Here is a 20,805-nt window from a genome sequence, read left to right on the forward strand (position 1 = left end):
CGGCCTGCTCTCCTAACCAAAGGTAGCCCCCTCGGCCCTGCAGCACAAGAGGTCCTCTCCCCCCCCCCCCCCGCACCCCCGACCTCTAGGAAGAAGAAGCCACTCCGGGCGGCCTGTGGTTCCAATTTAGTTTAATAAGTTAAAGTTCAGGCTATCACACAGCAATGAACTCTTCCAACATATACAAAGGTGCAGAATGTCACGATCATCTTTAAATATAGGTACAGTATATTATTAAAACTCTAGTCCTTTAAATATCTACATAGTTCCTATGTCTCTGAATCTAGACAGCCTGGGGATCACAGCCATCCACCCACAGAGAAGGAAGGCCTCGGGTTCAAAGGGGGAGGCCCGCCCCAGAAGGACAGGGCATCGGCTGGGACTCCCAAGGAGGGCTGGGGAAGCCCCCGCCCATAGGAAGGAAGATGGCACAGGCCAGGTGGCAGTTCGGGACCATCCAGGGCTGGGCTGGGGGGGGGTGTGAGGAAGCTGAAGCACGGACATTCCCAGCAGGCCTGACACCAAAGAGCCAACACCCAACTTGCCTCTCCCTAGAAACAAGGCTGATGGACCAGGAGCAACGCCCCCGCCCCCACCTGTAGGATGATGACTGCTGCTGATCCTGCCTCTCTGCCTGCCTAAGACTTCATGGGCAGCCCAGAGGCTCAAAAGCCCGCCTGCCCCCTGGCTCCAGCCGACCAGGACAGAGAGGGCGACTCCACAGCAAACCCAGCCGAGAAAGAGCCAGGAGGTCAAGGAGGTCGGGAGCAGGTGCAGAGAGGAGGCCTGCCCTCCACTCACGCCCCCTCCCCCCACCCTGCCCCACCCCACCCCTTTTCACCTTTGGCAGAGACAAGCCGTGGAGAGCAGAAGGTGTGACCTGGATGCAGGCAGGTGGGGTTCCTCGCTGCCTGGGGAACTCTGCGGAGGGGGTGGCCCAAAAACACAAAAACTGCAGGACTCTGGGAGGGGGGGAATGCTTGGCCTCCCCAAAGGCCTCTCGCTTAGGCCTCCTTCCACATTCTTAAACCAAGTGTTGTTCTCACTGAATGTGAATGGGAGATTTAGGGATGAGGCTGCCACCTGCCCTGGGTTCAAAAGATGACACAAGAAGACAAGAGAACAGCCCCCTCTGGAGGGTGGTGGGTCTCCTGAGAAGGGAGCAACCCCAGCCCCTGTCCACGTTTGGGCCTGGACCTCTCCTGCAAGAGTCCCGAGGGAAAGAAGCCACAAAGCATGCTTTGCACTGTTGGAAAAAGTTTGTCTGAACCCAATTCTTTGGGAGAGGGAGAGCTTGATAGGGGCCTCCCTCCCTCAGCAGTTGCCCCCAATCCCCACCCAACATCCGACTCCACCTCCCACTCCCGGGTCCATTGTGTGTCGTGCAAAGCAGATGGATTCTGCAGAGTGGCGGTCCTTCCTTGCCTCCTGCCCTCCCTCTCTGAGTGACCGGCTGATGGGTCAGAGGCCTTTTCTAAGGCAGCAGGAAGAGCCAGGTGCTCACCCCCATCTCTGCCGTGCCTCGGAACCATCTTGGCCAAAGAGGTGGGTGGTCAGGCTTGTGTCCCAGAATTTGTGGCCGCACCTTCAAATAGGGAGAGAGCAGAATCGGGAGTCGGGGGGGGGCAGCTTTCAAGGCCTGGAGACTTCATCCACTCGACTCCCGGACACCAGTTTTAAGGCGCTAGCTGTCAAAGCTGGCCTTTCGAGAGGGGACATTAATTCACACTCCCACCCCCACGAAGCTGTAAACACCCTTTCATGCCAACCCCAGAAACATTCCTTGACCACAGGGTACAGCTGGACACCACCCAGTCCTGTCTCCCTGGCCGAGGGGAGAGGGCGCAAGAGGACAAACAACATTGTCAGAGGAACACATCAAGGCTTACCCCCAGGGTCCCGTCAACACATCAGTGAGAGATACTACAAGGGCCCCTTTGCAGGGCAGGACAAGCCCCGATTTAGAGTCTCCAAAGGCCAGTTGGTGAAGTTTCCATGATTAATGGACAGATATGGCAAAAAAAAAAAACCCCAAATGCACAAGCCTGTGAGCATTCAAATTAGGTTAATCACAGTTAAGGGGTTCAACCCACAAAGAAAGGAGAGGGGCTGGGGTAAGGGAAGGAGGAATGCAGCAGATCCCATGTGCCCGGCTCTGCTCTCCCTTTCCCCTCCTTCTGCTGAAAGGGACCCAGGCGGAAAGGACCCCTGTGGTTGGCGCAAGGTCCCCCCCCCCGCGAAAGGGTGCCCGCCTCCTCCCTTGCTGGAGCAGCAGCAAGGGGCCAGGGGGCTCTGCCGCTGGAAGGCTATCCCTCCACCTCCTCCACCTCCCCTCCACCCATCCGCTCCACCTCTCAGAGCCACGCAGGAACGTCTGCTGAGGTTGAGCGCCATCTTTGCTTCCTGGCAGGTTCTGATGGGAGACTTGCGCCACGTAGAAACAGCCGCTGAGGCTGGCCTAGTGACCGGCGTCCCAACGGGAAGGCGTCCCTGCAGGAGACCCAGAGCACTCGGAGGGGGCACCAGCCCCCTTTCTCTTGCTCGCTCTGCCCCTAGGCTTTATGGCTCTCGGCCGCTGGCCCTGCAGCCCTTTTCGCCTTCAACTTCCTCCCCTGAAGCCACGGCCAGCGCAGCTGATGGCCAGAAATGTCGGGGGCTGGCTCCAAAACCTCTGGAGGGCAAAAGGACGGGGGCCACTCTGTGGCTGCACAGCCTGCCCCAGAGGTTTGCCCGACTTGCCGGCCCTTCTGGCGCCAAGGAGGCAGGCCTCCCTCTGCCAGCACCTCCGGCCGGAAAGCTCTGCCTTTGAGCTAGAACGGTTATGCAGCAAGATGGGCATTTGGCGGCGGCGGCGGGAGGGGGGGGAGTCTCAGGTAAGCCAGGAAGGCCACATGGCAGAGCCCTTCCCGGGTCACACCCTGGGGGTGCCACCCTCGCTGGCCCTGAGGTTCTGGCCAATGGCTTCTCTGTAGAGGACCGGCAGGGCCCATCCCCGGGGACGCCCTGAGGCCCCCAAAGAGGGGAAGACAGCAGAGAGGCAGAGCAGGGCCAGGAGCCACCCGCGGCAGACGGACAGACAGCGGCCAGAAGCCAAGCCTCAGGTCTGGTCGGAGGTATTCGCTCCGCCGCCCCGGACCGGCTTCCCTGGTCCCCTTGGTTCCTCCTGCTGTCGGGTCAAACGGGCCCTGCAGGTACTTTGACTAAGGAAAAGAGACACGTTTTCTTCCAGTAAAGCATATTCCACACATGTGACAAAACCTGAGTACTGATTTTTTGGGGTGAACTGAGAACACATTTCCTTATTGTGAACGTCCCTTCTCCCCTCCCCATGCCCCACCCCCACCCCCTCCTCCATTATCCCTTTTCAACAACCTGCAGGGAGGGACCAGCCCAGGCTCAGCAGGATTGGTCCCCATCCCTCAACACACACGTTCACACACCATACATTGCCTTGTCAGGATCCCCCAGGGCTTCCAGCTGGATTCCTTAGCTGGGCTCCCTGGGGTTCGTTCCAGGGAGCGGGGCTTCAGCTGGGGAGGCCAAAAATGCTTTGCGAAGAGCGACAGAAGCCTTCCGACGACGGGGCGATGGCGCCTCTCCTTCCTCCGAGCCCTGAGGCAGGGCAAGTGGTTGAGCAGTGGTCCATCCACAGAGGCTAAGCCCCATTTACTTCCAGAAGTCAACGGACAGGAAGAGGAACCTCTTTTTTCTTTTCCTGGGAAGAGGAGGCAGAGCCCCCCCCCCCCGCTCCCCAGAGAAGCTTCCGGCAGCCTCTCTTCTCATGTCCAGGGGGAGGGGAGAAGGGGGAGGAAGAAGAGGGAATCCACCGTCTCTGGTTGCTAGAAGGCAATGTTGGCTGGGCCCTGCCGGGGGGGGGGGACAAGGTTTCCCTTGGGGGAAGAAGAAGCCACTGGAAAGCCCAGAAGTTCATCCGGAGTTGACCTAAATTTGGCCACTGCAGCAAAACTGGCAAAAGCCAGCTGCTCAGAATAAGCCAGTGTATTGCCCCCTCCCTCAGTGTCTTACGTGCAGACACATATACACAGAGAACATGGGGAGGAGTCTTTAAGCCACCATTAAAAAAGACCCCTCTCCTTCATGCATTTCCAAGACGTCAGGGCTGAAAGTGACCAGGGAGGGGTGCCTCCTTCCCCACCGCACCCCAAAGGCCAGCTACCAAAGGGGGCCAGGAGCCGTGGCGTTCCCAGTCCGCACCAAGCAAAAGCACCACAGGTCAAACACCGACCAGCCAGGCAAATCCCGGAGGTGCGTCGTCGCTCCCTTTGCATGGGAGGGAAGAGGAGCCGGGGTGGTGTGGAGAGACGGAGCAGGGGAAGCATCAGCGGAAGGGGCTTCCAGAGGACACGGCTCCCCCAGCGGGCGCTCAGGGCTTCTCCACAGCCAGCGTGCTCCCGTTGGCCTTGGCCTTGGGCCTGGACTTGAAGGAGAAGCGCTTGATGAGGCGCCGAGAGAAGCTGCCTGATTTCTTCCTGGTGCCATTGGCAGCACTCGTGTTCGGCAAGTCGTCGTGCGACTGGCTGAGGCCAGCTTCCTTCTGCTTGTTCCTCCTGCGGAAGATGAGCTTGGTGCCGCTCCGAAGGAAGCTCACTGCGGAACGAGAGAGAGGGAGATGAGGCACAAGGAGACCAGAGCGCCCAGCCGGGAAAGCACAGGACACTGGCGCCATTGAGAGAGAGAAAGAGAGAGAGAGAGCAGCAGGTCTCGAAACCAGGCCAGCAGGAGGCAGCTCCCCCCACCTCCACCCAGAGGTGCTTGGTAAGCCTGCGAGGAGCCCCACCTTTGTGGTCTTTTAGGCTCCTGGTCTCCAGAGCCCCTGTTGAGCCTGTTTCCGATTCCACATCATCCACTGAGGCCCTCTCTGAGATGTCCGAGCGGGTCGTCTCGTCCAGTTCTTGGCTGGCCCGTTGGGGGGCGTAGGAGGTGTCCAGCTGCTGAGCAGGGTGGGCAAAGCCATGGGCTCGCTGGGCGTATTCCGACATGCCGGCCGAGATGGAGTCATCCTGCAGGGTGCCATCCAGCGAGGCAGCATAGCCAAGGGAGAGGGCCATCTCATCCTGAGCAATTGGGACCTGGGGGAGGGAGGGAGGGAGGGCAGAAGGGCCAGGCGTGAGAAAACAGGGATTCTTGGATGCGTGCCCGACCTGACTCTGCTCATCTTATGGCCTTCCCAGGAAGAAGCTGCCCATGCCAGTCAAGCAAAGCACCCGTTACCTTAGATACCCCTGAAATGATCAGCGTGCTGCGCTTGGTCGGGGTCTTCTTGGCAGGTTTATTGGTCAAATCTGTCAGCTGCCTGATCGCTGTCTCAGCCACGGGGTCCAGGCCATTGGAAATGTGGCTGCTTCCTGCAAATACAGGCGCAGAGAGGAACAGACATAATTAGTAAACAGGCAGGCAGGCAGGCAGGCAGGCAGGCAGGCAGGCAGAGGGAAAGCAGGCACCCTATTGATCCCTGCATGAGGACAGGAAAAAAGGTCCCTGAGGCCTTTGTGGCCTTTCTGGCCTGAACCTCCAGGAGGTCAACACAGAGAGATGGCTGACTTGAGCGGCTCCAGCAACAGCTTCTCTTCAGGGCACGGTCACCCCACCCCTCCCTCTGAGGGGCGCCGTGCTCTTCCTCCTCCCCCCTTGCCTTCTTCAAGGGAGAAGAGGCTCTGGAGGGACCTTGGCTGCCACAAGCCGCCAGCCCGAAGGGGCACAAACCTACCGTTCACCCGGGCTTGCAGATGTCACTTATTGGCAGAGCTTGGCCATGCCGGGATTTCACTCCAGAGCAAGTGAAAGTCATGGTGATGAATTGCGGCTAATTAACAAAGTGCTGGTCACATACCTGGTTTCATTCCTCATCCCATGACTGGCAGGTGACCAAGCACCTTGTAAATTAGCTGCAGCCTGCCACTGATATAGATACAGTTTATCTGCAGAAAAATCCCAAAACAATTCTCTTTTTTGGGGTGGGGTGGCATAACCCTGTTTACACTTCAAAAGGTATGTAATAAGGAACATTGATGATACTTTCGCAGTTGTAACTAGCAGTATCTCCTTGTCACTTTCCAAAGTTACTTTTAAAGAGCACTTTAAGCAATTTCTCACATTTTGTGCCATTCTAATTAAGAGTGAAGTAACAAGTGGCAGAACGTGTGATACAAAAACTTACTTTTCCCATGATACGGAATGTAATGAGCTATTTTTTTCAACACTGTAGCAGGTGGCCTGGTGCCTAAGGCTGAGCCAGGCCAGGGTGGCCACTGCCACGCCACCCCCGTCACTCTTCCTTGCTTGGACACGGAGAGCACCCACCCACAGCTGCTGCTGCTGCTGCTGCTGCCGGCCCACTTACGGCTGCTGGTGGGGGAAGCTCTGCTGGGACAGCTGTTCTCCGGAAGCACCGTGGTTACCTTCTCCGTCACTTCCACCTTGGATGGAGACCTTGAGGGGGAATCTAGACTCCGGAGTGGGGAATGCAAGATCAGTGACATACGGCCCAAGGGACAGCCTGCCTGCCTGCCCCCAAATGCACCCCTTCCCCGCCCCACCTCGCAGCCTTCTAAGAATAGGCGGGCAAGCTTCGAAGAGGTCCCTGAGGGGAGGGGGGCAGCAGGATCTCATGGATTCAAGGGAAGGCGAGAGCCCCTGTGGAGGTTGGCCGCTTCCCCCTTGAGGTGCCCGTCCTCCTTTTCAGGTGAAAGCTGAGCCTCCCGCAGCCCTGGGCCTGGCTAGAGAGACGCCGAGCAGATCCCTCGGCCGGGGGAACCAGGCTGGCTTACCGAGTTTGCAGTCCATCTTGGGCCTGGATTGGATGGTGGTGACGGTGGTGACGATGGTCCCATCTGGCATGATGGTACGGTCCATCTCGATCTTCTTGGTGGGGGTGATGCTGGGGCGCAGTGAAGAGCCCGCCTGGCCCTCCAGAACCTCTTGGTAGAGCATCTGCCAGAACCATCACAGAGAAACCCATCAGGTGGGGAGGTTTGGGCTGGCGCAGGTAGGGCTGGCTTCCCCCTTGGGGCAGGCGATCTTCTGGAAGGCATCAGAAGCCAGGACTCGCCTGCTCTGGGGCGGAAGGCCGGGAGCGCTTGGCCTCCCTTGCCTGCATGGCGTTTGGGTCTCTGGCCGCCCACAGGCGCACGTCCTCTCACCTCCACTGAGAGGGCTGCCGCCGGGGGCAGCTTTGTGAGGGGCCCAGAGCTTAACCCGCAGAGCTGATGTCTCTTGAGCTCTGCAGATGGGGAGGCCAGAGGAACAGCGGTGAATCCTAAGAGCACCTCTGAGAGGGAGAGGAAGGGAGGGAGGGGGAAGAGAGACAATCAACAACAGGAAGGCAGCGATAAGCAAAGCAAAGCCTCTTCTCCAACAAGGAAGGCCAGCTTAGGCCCCCCCCCATTCTTGGGTCAGGCAACAGACCCACCCCCAGGTTACAGGTTTCTCGGGAAAGGAACACCCCAGCTCAACACAAAGGCAAGCAGCAGGCAGGGTCTCCCCTTCCTGACCACCCCATTCCCAGGTCCAGCTTTTCCCACCACCCTCCTCCCCAGCTGCAGCTGCCCTGGAAGGGACTTACCCTCCCCGGTGCTGGCGTTGCAGGAAAGGACGCTCAGCTTCAGCTCTTTGCTCTGAGGACTGGGCTCCCTGGGGACAGACGAGGAAGGGTCCATGGTTCCCCCCTTGGCAGGTCCTGCCCGGGGCTTCCCTCCCTCCCCCTGACCTCCTGCCATCCACGGCCATCTCCCCAAGGCAGGCACCAACGCTGCCCTTGCCTGCCTTGAGGCCGAGGTCTGGCCCGGAGGGGCCCCTCGTGGGCAATGCTCCTCAGGGTAAGGGGGTGGACTGGAGGGTGCACGCGCATGCACACACACACACTGGGAAAGGTCTCTTTTGTGTGTGAGAGAGAGATTACAATTCCCAGAACCTTTCAGCCAGCACGGCCCATGGCTGGGATGTTTCGGGAGATGTAGTCCCAACAAAGCCAGCACACGCTGCCTGGTCAGGAAGCTTCCCTGGCAACTGAGTACGATCCAGCCCAGGGCCGGCGCTTCCTTTCCCAACCCTTTCCCCCCTCCCTCTCTCTCCCTCTCCTTCCCTCCCTCCCTCCCTCTGTCACTCTCTCTCTCTCTCTCTCTCTCTCGGCTCCCACTGCCACCCTGCTGCCCCATGAAGACCAAAGAGGCAAAAACAGCATCCCTTACAGGAAAAGCCTGTCATCCCACTCCACCTCAGCCGCAGGGCCCAATCCACCGGCTGGCACCAGCTTTGTCCTCTTCTGCTGCCGAGGGCTGTCCACCTCCACCAGGCAGCACAGCTGCCGACTTCCTGAAAGGGGGGGGGGACAGAGCAGAACCAGGTCCTCTGATGGGCGCAACACGGCTGAGCGACTCCCTGAGCAGAAGTCTTCCCGTGAAAGGGACTGGTCCCCTCCGGGAAGCCTAACCCAACCGGTGCTGGTCATTCTCCTCAAAGCCCTACAAGGCAGGTCCTTCTACAGGCGGGGGGGCGAGACCCAGGAAGGCCACCCACGGAGCAGCAGAGATGTGGACTTTTGGGTCTCCTGCCCGCCCAGATCTCTGATGATGTCCCCACGGCCCCTGAGCTGGGAAAGCATTTCTCCTGCTTGAAGTGACCCTCCCCCAGCCCACGTCTCTCCAGCTCTCCCTTGGGCCCCTGGGGCTTTGAAAAGGGCCCAGAGTCCCAGCCATGCACCCGGGTCGGAGGCCCCCAGTGCCCTGGGTCCTGCAGGGGAGACCGAGAGACCGGCAAGGCGGGCTTTCCTTTCCCACAAGGCCAGCCATCCCCTCCTCTCCTCTCCTCCCCTGGCGCCCTGCAGACAGGCTCCTGCTCCCCGGGCTGTACCTCGGAGCTGTTCGGCCCCCAGGTGGAGGGCTCGCAGGTTCTGGACAAGCAGCCTGGGCACCTTGGGAGTGGCTGGGCTGGAAGAAGGGCCCGGGAGTGGCTTGCTGCCAGCTGTCTGTGGAGGAGGACCCCAAAGAAGGCCAATGAGCAAGGTGGGCAAACACCCACCCACCCACACCCCCCACACCCTGAGAAGATGAACCACGGACACCACACATAGCCTTGAGACTGGCAAAGAGGGTCTGGCCATTCTGAAATCCTAAATGCACCGCTCTTTTGTTATACCCGATCTTTTTACACACACACACACATACAAACACACACACATACGGGGGGGGGGGGCGGAAGACCACCTAGGGACAGGCTCCATCTCCACAGCCAGTGGTGGCCTCCTAGGTCAAGGGGTGCCACTCAGCAATAATCAGCCGGTTCCTTCCCAGGGCTAGAGGGGCCCACTACCCACCCCTGCCCCTGGAGCCTGGCAGTCACACAGCATCCCTTCCTCACCAGGTTGCCTCCCGCTACGCAGGCCCTCAGGTTCACCATCATGGCCGGCTGCGTGCTGATCACCGAGTCTGCCAGCAACTCCTTGATGGTGGACAGATCCACTTTTCCATCATTCTCCTGCGGGGGGGGGAGGGGGGGAGAAATCAGGCATGTCAAGTCACCAGGCATCTCCAGGGTAGAAAGTTCAGTAGCCCCTAAAGGCCGTTTAAAAGCCACAAGCCTCCATAACCACCCCCAGTGGCTTCTATGGCATGTGGCAGCTCCTGTCAAGAGCCCATTCTGCCCCACCTTTGGGCCTTGTTTTTCTGCATGGCACAGCATCCATATGACCACCCCCCCCATCTCTGCATTGGTAACTTTCCGAGACTTGTGGATCTCTGGTGAGATAGAGAAGCACCTGTCGCTCCTGCCGAGGCCAGCTCCATGGCTGCCCCACGTAGCTTTGCCTGAGAGGCATACCTCCCAACGATGAGATCAGCCAGCACTCAGTCCAACGGTGACTGTGCGAAAGAGCCCCCCTGTCCTTTGCACCCACATAAGGAAGCCCACCATGGGCCATTTTCCCCCAGCAAAGCAGCTGAGGTGGGCAGTAGCATCCTGCAGCTTCCTCTTGCTCCCCCAATCCCAAAAAAGCATGGGTGAGTGAGCTTCCCTCCACCACCCCGTCTTGCTCACTCACTTCACGCAGCTGCAGCCTTGGCACCACCATCAAACTCAAGTCTGGCCTGTCCAGGAAAGCCCAGGAGACCAGCAGCCCTCCGTCCTGGATCTCCTCCAGGTGAATCTCCAGCTACATCAGGAAAGAGAACCGTCTGTTGCGATCGCAAGGCTCAAAACAATTGCCAACCAACAGCAGGCTGACTGTGATCAGCTATAACCATCGGCTCAGAGCACATGGGCAACGGCAGAGGTGAGCAGCCCAAGGGACAGGCATCGCCTCTCGGGGTCAAGGCCCTGCGCTCAGGCCCTGCCAGGCGGCTCTCCCCTCTGCTGGCCTTAAAAAAGGGCAGAGCAAACTCTGGTGCCTGGACATGCTCGGTTGAGGCAGGGGGTTCAGGGAAAGTGTTCCCAGCCCGCCACTTCCTGCATCTCTTACCTGCGCACGCACCACTGCCAGAGTGACTTGGTAGGTGTCCATGGAAACAGCCGCCGGACTCTGCTGTGTGACCGAGACGGGGAACTGCATTGCATCGGCCGAAAGGTGGCATCGCAGCAGCTGCAAGGAGAGGGGAGGAAGGAGAGGTGGTCAGAGCGGGGGGGGGGGGCTGGGAGACAAAAGTCCAAAGGCAGGACAAAGAGAAACAAGCAGAAGAGACAAAAGGGCTCAGGGAAGCCTTCGCTGGGGGTGGGGGTCACTTGATGGCCCTTCTCAAACCCAGCCCACCTCCTCTTTTTAGGACCTCCAAAGCACAGCAGCTACAGAGAAGAAGCCTTGCACCCGTCCAGCAGCTTCCATTTCCAGATGGAAGAAAAAGACCCAGGGCCATCTCTTGGGGCTGCCCTGGAGAGGTTTCACCAACCACCTCAGTGGCCGCTGGACTCAGCAGCTGCCGAGAACCCTTCCAGCTCCATGAAACTGCAGGAGAGGCAGGGAGAACCCCCGTCCTGGTCCTCCTGGCATGGCCCCGACGGGTAACGGGTCAAAGGCAGAATCTGGGGATCACAGAGTGGGTGGGAAGGGCCATCGAGTCCAACCCTCTAGGATACCAGTCAAAGTAGATCTGACAGACAGCTGCCCAATGTTCTCTTGGAGCGCTCACCACCTCCCGAGGTCACAGCTCCCCTTGTCGCACTGCTCTAACAGTTGGGATGTTTCATTCCCCCATTGCTCTCATCTATCAAGGGTAGCCCTGAGCAAACCCTCCCCAATGCCTCTTTGCTGTAAGGGAACCCTAAGCACCCCGTTCTTCTTCCAGACCTTCCCTCTGTTGGTGCAAACACTTTGACGTATTTCTGAGGAATCCCCTGTGAGTTTTTGTCTATTTAGTCAGGACCATGTCTTCCGAGTGCATGTGCTTCCTATACCAGCTGACGTTCCTGAGTTGATTCTCTCCTGGATCCCTGTCTAAAGCCTGCCCTGTATTGGAGGTCTGCAGCTGATGGCCTGGCTTCTTCTCTTCTTCCTCTTCCTCCTCCTGCTGCTGCTACCCTTGCTCATTCATTGTGGACCAGCGGCCCAGATCTGGCACAGAACAGCTCCCTCTGGGGATGGTACACGGCTTCTCTGATCCACAGGGCAGGCACCCCGCCGGCACCCACCTGCTGCTCCAAGGCCTTGTGATCTTTGCTCCTTTGTTGGTTCTCCTGCTTCTCTCTGATCAGGGCTGCTGCCTGCCACGGAGGTCTTCCTGCTGATTGGTGACCATGTGCAGGGCCTCAGCTGAGCCAAAGCAACCAGGGTTAAACCCCAGAAGCTCACATCAGCCCCAGGGTAACAAAATGCAAGAAGGATGGTAAAAGCAGGGCACTGGCTCCTCCGGGCATACACAGAATGCACCACGCCTGGGGTTCTGGTGGCTTCCTTTCAAAGGCAGGGCAGACCCAGCTAGGTCAGCAGAACAGAGCAGGCGCTTGGGATGGCGAGACGTGGTCTCAAAGCATTGGCTCACGAACTCTTCCAACACTCTCCTGAGGCCTCCTGGGGAGGTTGGCTAAGCTCCATCTCTCTCTCTCTCTCCCTGGATGTGGAGCTGACAGCTCCAGCGGTGAGGTTTAAATAGGCCTCAAAGACCCGGCTCTCTTAGTCTGCTCTTAACAACCCTATTGGTCTGAATTGCAATTAATATTCCTACTGTTTTACTCTTGTTTCATAAATCGTTAGATAGTCTAGTCCTACTGTACTGTTCTGCAGTTGTGTGCATCTGGTTATTTTAACCCTGGAGTACTTTGTGAGGGCTTTTTGCCCTTAGGAGCTGCACGTAGATACTGTACCTAAACAGACCAGGGAACATAGAATCCATTCCAGTCAGCAGAAGACAAAGACCCCACCAAGTCTCAGAAACACAGCAGCTTACCATCCTGCACTCCGACTGATCCATGCAGGTCACACGACTGATGTTGACAGCTGGAAGTTGCTGTGGGATCTCTTCAAAGATAATCTGGATGGAGCTCTGGGAAAGAGGAGAGCCTCCTTAGCCCCCAAAGAGAAAGCCGAGAAGCCAGGGCCATAGAAGTGGCTGCCAGATCTCACTCACGGGGCCACGGAAGGAGGCTCCCCTGGTCATCCCCTGCAGGGACCTAAACACAGCCCACCAGTTTCCGGCCACAGGCCTGACCATTCCAGAAGGACTCCCATTCAGTCCCCAGTTCACTAAATGCAACTTCATGGCAGACCTCCCCCTCGGTCCTCATAATCACAGCCCCAGGGAGTGTCCCTCTATGGCATCCAGGAGTTCAAAGGGGGCCCCCATGCACTTCACATCCCCAGCTGCCAGCCAGATGTGCCAGACTGGGATTCCTGGCATAAGGTGTAGCCCGACACCCAGGGAGGTCTCCCGAGTCAGGAGAGTGGATCGTCTGCTCTTCTGCGGTTTTCTCCCCTTGCCCGCAGGCGCCACGGGGTGGCCTTGCCTCTGACCACGCAGTGAATTAACTGGAAGAAGGGGGATGGAGCCTGGGCTTCGTCAGGAAGCAGCCCTGGTGAAGTCAGGACCAATGCCCCCCCACCCCGCTCCGTTTCCTGACCGGGCTTGTGTGCTGCCAGGCAGTGATGTGACTAAGAGTTCAGCCAGTGAGGCATTTCCAAAGATGAGGAACATCTGACAGGCCAGGCCTTCCGCTGGTAATGATCCCGACCTACTCTTTGCCTCAAAGGTGTGGTCTGGGGGGGGGGGGGAGACAGTGCTCGTTTTGTGAGCCCAACCCCAGACGGCTCCCTGTCCAATTTCGCTCCTAGTCAATGGGCCTCAAGGAGCTGAGAGCCACCTTTTTCAGGGGGTCTTTGCACCCTTTGCAGCACACACACACACACACACACACACACACACACACACACACACACACACACACACACACACACACACACACACACCAAAGACCTGTTCTTCCACCCACTCTTTTTGCATTTTTGGCCATCAAAAGGGTGCCCTGTGGGAAGAAGCCTCAGCCAGGCCTTGCTGGCGTTCCCTGCCTCTCTGCGAGGTCCAGCCAGTAGGGGCTGCTCCCCTTCCAGAAACAGGAGTGGGCTGCTCCCTCGAGGCCTGGATCAAGAGGGCAAGGGCAGCTGGCCCGCAGGAAACTGCCTACTTCAGAGGACGACCCACTCAGAGATCCTGGCAGGGAGGGAGCCCTGGAGGCGGCAGGAGGCGGCCGAGCCTTTTAGGAACAGCAGGGAGAGCCCCGTGTCCGCCCAGTTCCCATTCACTGCCAGCCTCGCAGCTGTGCAGCCAACGCCAGAAACCGCACGCTTGGCTATTCAACTGGCAGATCCGTAGGCTGGTCAAGGCAAGCAGGTTAAGAAAAGCAGGGTTGCCATGGGAGCTGGAGAGAGGAGGGGGCAGGAATGCCACTTTTCCATGCGGTGGCAGCAGCCACTTCAAGAAGGCAGGTCCCCCGTCCCGCCGCCCCCCCCCCCCGGCTCTCCAAACAAGGATTCTGATCAGAAAAGCTGCCCACCAATGGTCTCCGCTCTGTAGCAAGGTGCCCAATTGGATCTACTGCCAGGCGCGGGAATCAGGGCAAGGAAGAGCTAAAAGGTTTTGGCTCCTGAGAAGAAACCGGGTCTCTCTGGGTGACCAGCAGCAGCCACCCAAGTCCAGGAGGAAAGGTGCTAAATCTGACCTGGGTTGGAAGAAAGCCTGGCGGGTCAAGCCGGGAAAGATCCCCTCCCTCCCTCCAACCCCCCCCCCCTCCACCACAGACACCATTCCGGTATTCCAGGCAAAGTGTCCCTCTCTCCCTCCTCCTGTGCCAACACAGCAGAGCCTCTTTCTCCTTCCCTGCCCCTCAGGACCAGAGCAGATGCACACAGAAGGGGGAAGCCCAGTTCTGCCCCAGGGGTCTCTCTGCTCCACCGTACTGTCAGTGTCCTTCCTGGCCCGGCTCTTCTGGCTCTACCGGCAGCTCCCTTCTGACATACCTGTGCTGCCCACCGCATCTCCACCAGCCCAGACCCCAGAAAGCCCTCCAGCATCACCGCACTTCTGTCTAGAGATGGGATCTGCAGGAAGAAGGCTTTGTCTGGCTAACTTCTGCCACCCTTGGACAGAAGCCCACACAAGACAAAACGTGATGGGGTGTCTCATGCAATCTTATGGGGGGGGGAGAGGAAGGGGAGGCAGGGACCAGCAGAGGGTTGTAACTCAGGGATTCTAGGTCACAGCTCTCCGAACCAGCAGGCGGAGGCCGCTCAAGAGCAGTTGCCTTAATGACAAAGGACACTCCAGGACCGGAGCCAGCGGCCAAGGGCTGCCCTTCCTCCATTTCTGGAGGGGCAGCCCTGCTAGTCTCCAGCCAGCAGAGGGAACACAGCAAGGAGTTCCGGGTCACCTTGAAGACAAGGAGGTTTGATCTGGAGACCACTGAGTTTCAGATAAAACTGGTTACCATTTGAGGCGCCATTGCATGTGGCTATTGGGTTATATTTTATTGTCTGTGCCTTTTCGTAAAATTAGGGTTCTAGCAGTGCTGTGCGTTGGACTCTTGTTTTATGTTCATTGTTGGTGGCCCTGGGCTCTTTGCAAGGAAGCAGGGCGGGGCAGGGGCTGTCAAGTGAATAAACAAAGAAATAAACAAAGGACAGCAGGAGTAACCTGATGAAGCCTGAGAATTCAACAAACACAGGCAAGTGCAAGATGGCATCACCACATGCAGGATGGAAAACACCCGTGGGGTTCTGGTGAGGATCAACACAAACCCTGAAAAATAATAACTGAGATCGTGAAAAAGTATTAAGCATGTATTCTCCCTTTCTCTCTCTCTCTCTCTCTCTCTTTTGCCAGGACTCAAGTCCCAGGCAATATGGCCCCACTCTGCAAGAACGGCCTGGAGGACAAAAACGACCAGGGGCCTTTAGGGATCAACCCTCAGGAAAGACAAAGATACCTGGTGCCCTTGCAGGGAAGCGGGAACTCCCTGACTGGGTGGGTGGGGTGTGTGTTCAAAGGGCAAAAGGGCACAGGAAGAATCCAGCTGACTAGGTCAAAAGATGTTGCCTCCAAGGAGCAAAGGGAAAATCCAGGAGGAGGGGGTGAGGAGGACATCCCCCCCTACTCTCTTTCTGTCTCTCTCTCACTCACTCTCTCTCTCTCTCTCTCTCTCTCTCTCACACACACACACACACACACACACACACACACACACACACACACACACACACACACACACACACACACACACTCACTCTCTCTCACTCACACACACACTCTCTCACTCACTCACTCACTCTCTCTCTCTCTCTCTCTCTCTCTCACACACACACACACACACACACACACACACACACACACGCCTCACACCTGTGCTTGAGACAGTGCTCAGAAGGGAGGGAGGGTTTTCTCAAGAGCTCCTGCCTCCTGAAGCAAAGCCACTGCCCCCCTTTCCTCCCCCCCCTCGTTTCCCCACATCCCAGGTTTTTAGTTGCTGTTTTTTAGGAGAGCAGCTTCTTTGCCATTCAAATGGCTAAAAGGGAAAAGCAGGATGATGACATCAGAAGGAGCTAAAAATAACCCTATCCAGAGGGGACCTGAGATCAGTGGCCTCCAAAAGGAAATTTATCCCAGAGTCCTCCGGAGGTTTCAGTGGGAGAGATAAAGACGTGGCACCCCCGATGGAGAAGGGAAGGATCCGGCCTTAAGCCCCTTCATCACCCGCGGTCTCTGCCGTTCTCCCATGGATTAGGGCTGGCAGAGAAAAAAGCCTCTTACTAGGTGGCTACGAGGCTTCCCAGGAAGCGTCACCCAAACCAACCAACCTACCTTTTGCTGAAGAGGAACTCACTTCCATTAAGGAAGGGGTGGGGTAGGGTTGGGGGGTGAATCTGCCAGGAGCTCTCCGTGCAGTTTATGCTCCTGGAGAAAAGCTTGATTTCGGCTGAGTAATAAATATGATTTATCTTGCTTTGATGCTCAGCCTATCTTGGGGATGTACAGCAAGCAAGACAGGCCGGAATCAAGCAAAAAACAAAGCCGACAGAAGGGAAATGCTAGCAGCCTCACCACTTAAGACACCAGCCTGGGTGAGCGCTCATGTCCAGGCCCTGGGCAGCCTCCCACAGAAGGGAGCCTGCAGGCATGGGGCCGCCTGTTCAGAAGGCCCCTCTGGGGTCCTCACCGCCTGGATCCAAGGCGCTGAGGGCTAGGACTCTTTCAGAAGAGCGCAGAGAAGGGGGCAGTGGCAACCGAAAAGCCCTCTTTCAAGCATGAACGATCTGCATGCCTAAGAGGCCATGAACAGGGCAGTCCAGCCCGTGGAAGCAGGAGCCGTGGCCTGGATCCCCCGCCCCCACCCTTGAGACTCTTGGCCTTCACCCCACCCACCCTCCACCGGACCACCTCCTCCCTCGTACAGAGAGGTCTGCAAGGAAACTGGTTGGCAGGCTCTAATGCCCCCCCCCCAAGTTGTGCCAGGAGCAACCCTGGGGCCATGAACCTAACAGGTAAAAGCGCACCTAGTGCAAGAGGTCAGCTACAGTTCCCGCCCCCATCCCCCACCCTCTGCACAGGCAGGCCCCTGAGAGAGGGCATGGACCACATTGAGCCAGGTGCTCAAAGAAAGGCGCAGAAGAATTAAAAGATATTCAGATGAGGGAGGCAACGGAGATGGCGATGGGTACGAGGACAGGCCAAAGGGGCCATGCATGTTAGTTAGCCTGAAGAATAAAGGAATGGAGGGAGGGAGGTCAGGAGGGTGCTTTTTGGAATGATGGAAGAATGCCTCCCATCAAAGAGGGCAAAGGTCTCATCTCTGCACATGCTTCCAAGACATCCAGGCCTCTTGGATACAGAGAAAGAGATGACAAAAAGCAGGCAGAGATGAAATGGGGAGACTTGACGTTAAAATCCATAAAGCCACCGAGTCTGCGTGTGAAGAAGAGCTGGTAGACCCACAAACCTGGGCTCATAGGAGAACCCCAGGAAGTGGTGGTTCTCCCTGGCTGGAGGTGACCACGGGTGCTGTTGGCGAGGGTTCTGGGGATGGCCGCCCAGCCGTTTCCAGCCACCGCTGCCCGTCCCTGTCTTGGAGCAAGGCCTGAGTTGAGCTTACCAGGATTTCTCCAGCTCTGCCGTTCTGAGCACAGACATGACAAGGGAGAACAAACTCCACGGGATGACCCCGGCCGTCTTGGGACAGGAGGGAAACTGCGCACCCAGCAAGCTGGTCCATGGCTAAGCAAAGATGTCAGCCAAGGCCCCTTGTGCCTCAATGCGCCTGCCATGGAGAGACCTGGGTGAGCATCAGTCATGCACTCCACAGGAATATTCGGATCGGCCTTTGGGGAAGCAGAAGCCAGCCCTGGGACAAGACAGCCCTTTTCTCCAGCACAGGCACAGCCTGAGAAGGCAGGGTAAGTGCGAGAGGCCCACAGAAAGAGTAGAGGAGGGGAGGGGGGGAAGATATGGAAAGAGAGAAGCCCCCTCCAACAGTGCAAGCAGAAATGGGCCTCACCCACCAAGGGGAGCCTTCTGTGACCTAAACAATTTGGGGGGTGGAGGAAGCACTTGAGTTGCCTGGAAGCTGCCCTCTGGACTTGGCAAACAAGGGTGAGAGGCGGCTTCAGTTTGCCAAGGGAGGGGCTGGCCTCGCCTGGCCTCTGGCGGCCGAGAAGGAGGCATTCCGGGCGGCCTTTCTTTCTCAGCCCCAGCCAGGTGGGGTTCCGCTAAAGTCCTGCTTGGGCCGCCCTGTGGCACCGGCCTTCTTAGGGAGCGGCTCAGCTCAGCCGGAGGAAGGAGGGCCTCCCGGCCACCCCGTGAGCTACCCAGGGCTGCCGGCTTGCCATAATCATCGCCCTCCCGGAAGCCCTGGGCTTTGCTCCTGTGGGCAAATGGTTTTCCAAGAGGCCTTTGCCTGGAGCAGGGAAGGCTTTGGCTGTAGTGTTTACACCAACACAAAGCAGGAACCGCAACACCTGCTGGACGCCGCTGCCCCCCCAACCTCCTCCCAACTGGTGGCAGGAGCAGAAAGGGACCCCCTTCGTCCCCCTGAACACACACACAGGGAAGAAAGAGGGGTCCGCCTTCAGCTCCAGGAGAAGCGGCTGTTATCGATAGCTACGGTGCCTACTGGGGACCCTCCCGCGCGGAGGAAGCCCACCCCGAGCAAGCCGAGAGGCGGGCGGGCGAGCGGGCGGGCGAGGGGGCGCCGCAGCAGGCGGAGGAGCGGCTGGCTGGGTGGTTGCACACACACACACACAGGGCCACGCGGGGAGAGGGCGAGGGAATGTCGGCCTCCTTCTCCCGGCTGACCAAGCAGGGAGGCCGAGGGAGCCTGGAAGCAGCGCCGGCTACCGCGGTACTGCTTTCCCGGCCCGGCTTTCCAACCTCGGACGGTGGCTCTGGGTCCGCACCTCGACAGGAAATGCCAGCCAGGCTTCTGCCAAGGCATCGCTTGCTCGCTCTCGGTCCGAAGGTGCGGGGGGCGCAGGGTGGCCGCCCCCAAACCTTCCTGGGCTCTCTGGGGTGGGGGTCGTGAAGCTTACAAGGGGCAGAAGCCTTCAGAACTTCTGGCTGACTCCGAGAAGCCTCTCCTTCGAACCCCTGGGCTTGGTCCCAAAAGGCAGACAGGACTGCGGACAGGCCCTCTAAGCATGTGCAGAGTGCCTGCGGGAGCGAGGAGGAGGAGGCCCCGGGACTGCTGCCACGGGCGCCCCTCTCCTGCCCAGAGCGCGACCGCGTGAGAGAGAGGGGAGAGAGCCGCGGGGCCCCCCGCCGCCCGCCCCATCCCGGTCCCCAGCCCCGACCCCTCAGCCTTACCCCGTGCCGTCGGGCCTGCTCGTTGAGGGCTCGCAACCAGGCGCGCTGCCAGTTCTCGCGGAAAGCGCGGAAGGCGAAGAGCGAGGCCAGCAAGGCGCGGGCCCCGGCCGCCTCCGAGCCGCTCCTGCTGCCGCCGCCGCCGCCGCCGCCGTCCCGGGCCGAGGCCAGGCGCAGGAGGGAGCCCCAGAGGCCGCCGCCGCCGCCGCCCGCCCTGGCTTGGCCCTGCGCGGCTGGCTCCGGACGGGCGAGGGCTCTGCGCCACAAGCCCCGGGCGAACTGCAGGAGCCAGGCCGAGACGGTCAGCAGCGAGGCGGCGAAAAGCAGCACCAGCGCCGCCCAGCCCAGGCTCAGCCGCGGCTCGGGATCCGGCTCCGGTTCGGAATCCAGCTCCATGGCGCGCAGCGGCGGCGGCGGCGGCTCACCGGGCGCCGGGCTGCATCGCGCTCCCTCCCGGACAGCTCAGGCCGGGCGAGGCAGCCGAAGCCAGTTCGGGAGCTAGCTAGCCGTCCTGCCTGCCTGCCTGCCTGCCCGCCCGCCTGCCTCTTTTCTTCCGCCTTCCTCCAAGTGCCGGCTTGCCGCGACCGGGGAGCCGAGCGGCGCTCTCCTTCCCTTCCTTCCTTCCTTCCTTCCTTCCTTCCTTCCTTTCCTCCCTCCCTCCCGAGGGCCGTCGCGAGCGGGGCTGGGCGGAGCGGCAGCGGGGCAGGACTAAGCGGGAGCTCGCCCTCGCCGCCCCCGAGGGGTCGGCCGGCCTCCCTTAAAGGCGCACAAGCGCGCCGGGAGTCGGTCCCTCGACGGTCCCCTCCAGCGGCGCCCTGGGCGCAAAGCCTGGCCCCAGGCAGGCTCCTCCCGCGGGACCGGAGCCGCTGGCAGGCGACGAGTCCCCGCCTGCCTGGTGAGTGCGGGGCGCCGGGCATGACCACTGGGCCGCACAGCCGAGCGACTGCGCCGGGCTGGCGGAGGGGACTCCGTGACCCAGCGCTGGGCTCGGGCGGAGGCCTCGGCAGCGAGGGCGCACCGGGAGCAGCGCCAGCCTGGCTTCCTTTGCCGGAGACTACCGGTGACGGAGCTGCCTCCCGCGGAGACCCGCGTGGGTGGCAGCCGCGGGATCGCTTCGCGCGCCCCGCCCCGCGCCGAGCTTGTAAAGTAGTGGCTTCAGACGTGGAGATCCAACGAAAGATCTTCACCTGGAGCTCCCAATCCAGTACAGAGCGGACCCCGTGCCAAGCCCGGCTGCCCGCCTTCGGAAGGGCAGCGCCTGGGCGGCTCCTCGGGCGGCAGGGGCAGCGGGCCGGCGCCTTGAGGGGCTCCCCCCTTCCTCGCCTACGGGGGTATTGGGAGCTTCTTGGCCCACGAGACTCCCCCCGCCACGGGGCGCCCCCGCCGCTGAGCTTGGCAGGGTTCCTTCTCGGTGCCCTCATCTCTCCCTGTTCGGGTCCCTCTGCAGGGCTCTGGCCGTTGCTTGGTTATTTATTTCATGCTTGCATTTGCACCCCGCCTTTCTCCAAAAAGAGAGCGCTCAAGG

General features: G+C 59.5%; 1 protein-coding gene across 1 annotated transcript; it reads right to left on the bottom strand.

The window, feature by feature from the left end:
- Positions 1-114: 114 nt before the first annotated feature.
- C2CD2L (C2CD2 like) lies at positions 115-20,183 on the bottom strand. Its single transcript, XM_072979384.2, has 14 exons — positions 19,284-20,183; positions 12,390-12,485; positions 10,472-10,591; positions 10,055-10,165; positions 9,376-9,492; positions 8,869-8,983; positions 8,208-8,331; positions 7,583-7,650; positions 7,161-7,288; positions 6,789-6,951; positions 6,362-6,463; positions 5,233-5,366; positions 4,799-5,090; positions 115-4,608 (listed from the first exon to the last, which is right to left on the bottom strand). The coding sequence occupies exons 1-14, from the start codon at positions 19,674-19,676 to the stop codon at positions 4,385-4,387; spliced, it is 2,187 nt and encodes a 728-aa protein (XP_072835485.2). The 5' UTR covers positions 19,677-20,183; the 3' UTR covers positions 115-4,384.
- Between the last annotated feature and the right edge of the window lie 622 nt (positions 20,184-20,805).

Source organism: Pogona vitticeps, chromosome 8 (assembly GCF_051106095.1).
Source record: "Pogona vitticeps strain Pit_001003342236 chromosome 8, PviZW2.1, whole genome shotgun sequence".
Lineage (NCBI taxonomy): Eukaryota > Metazoa > Chordata > Lepidosauria > Squamata > Agamidae > Pogona > Pogona vitticeps.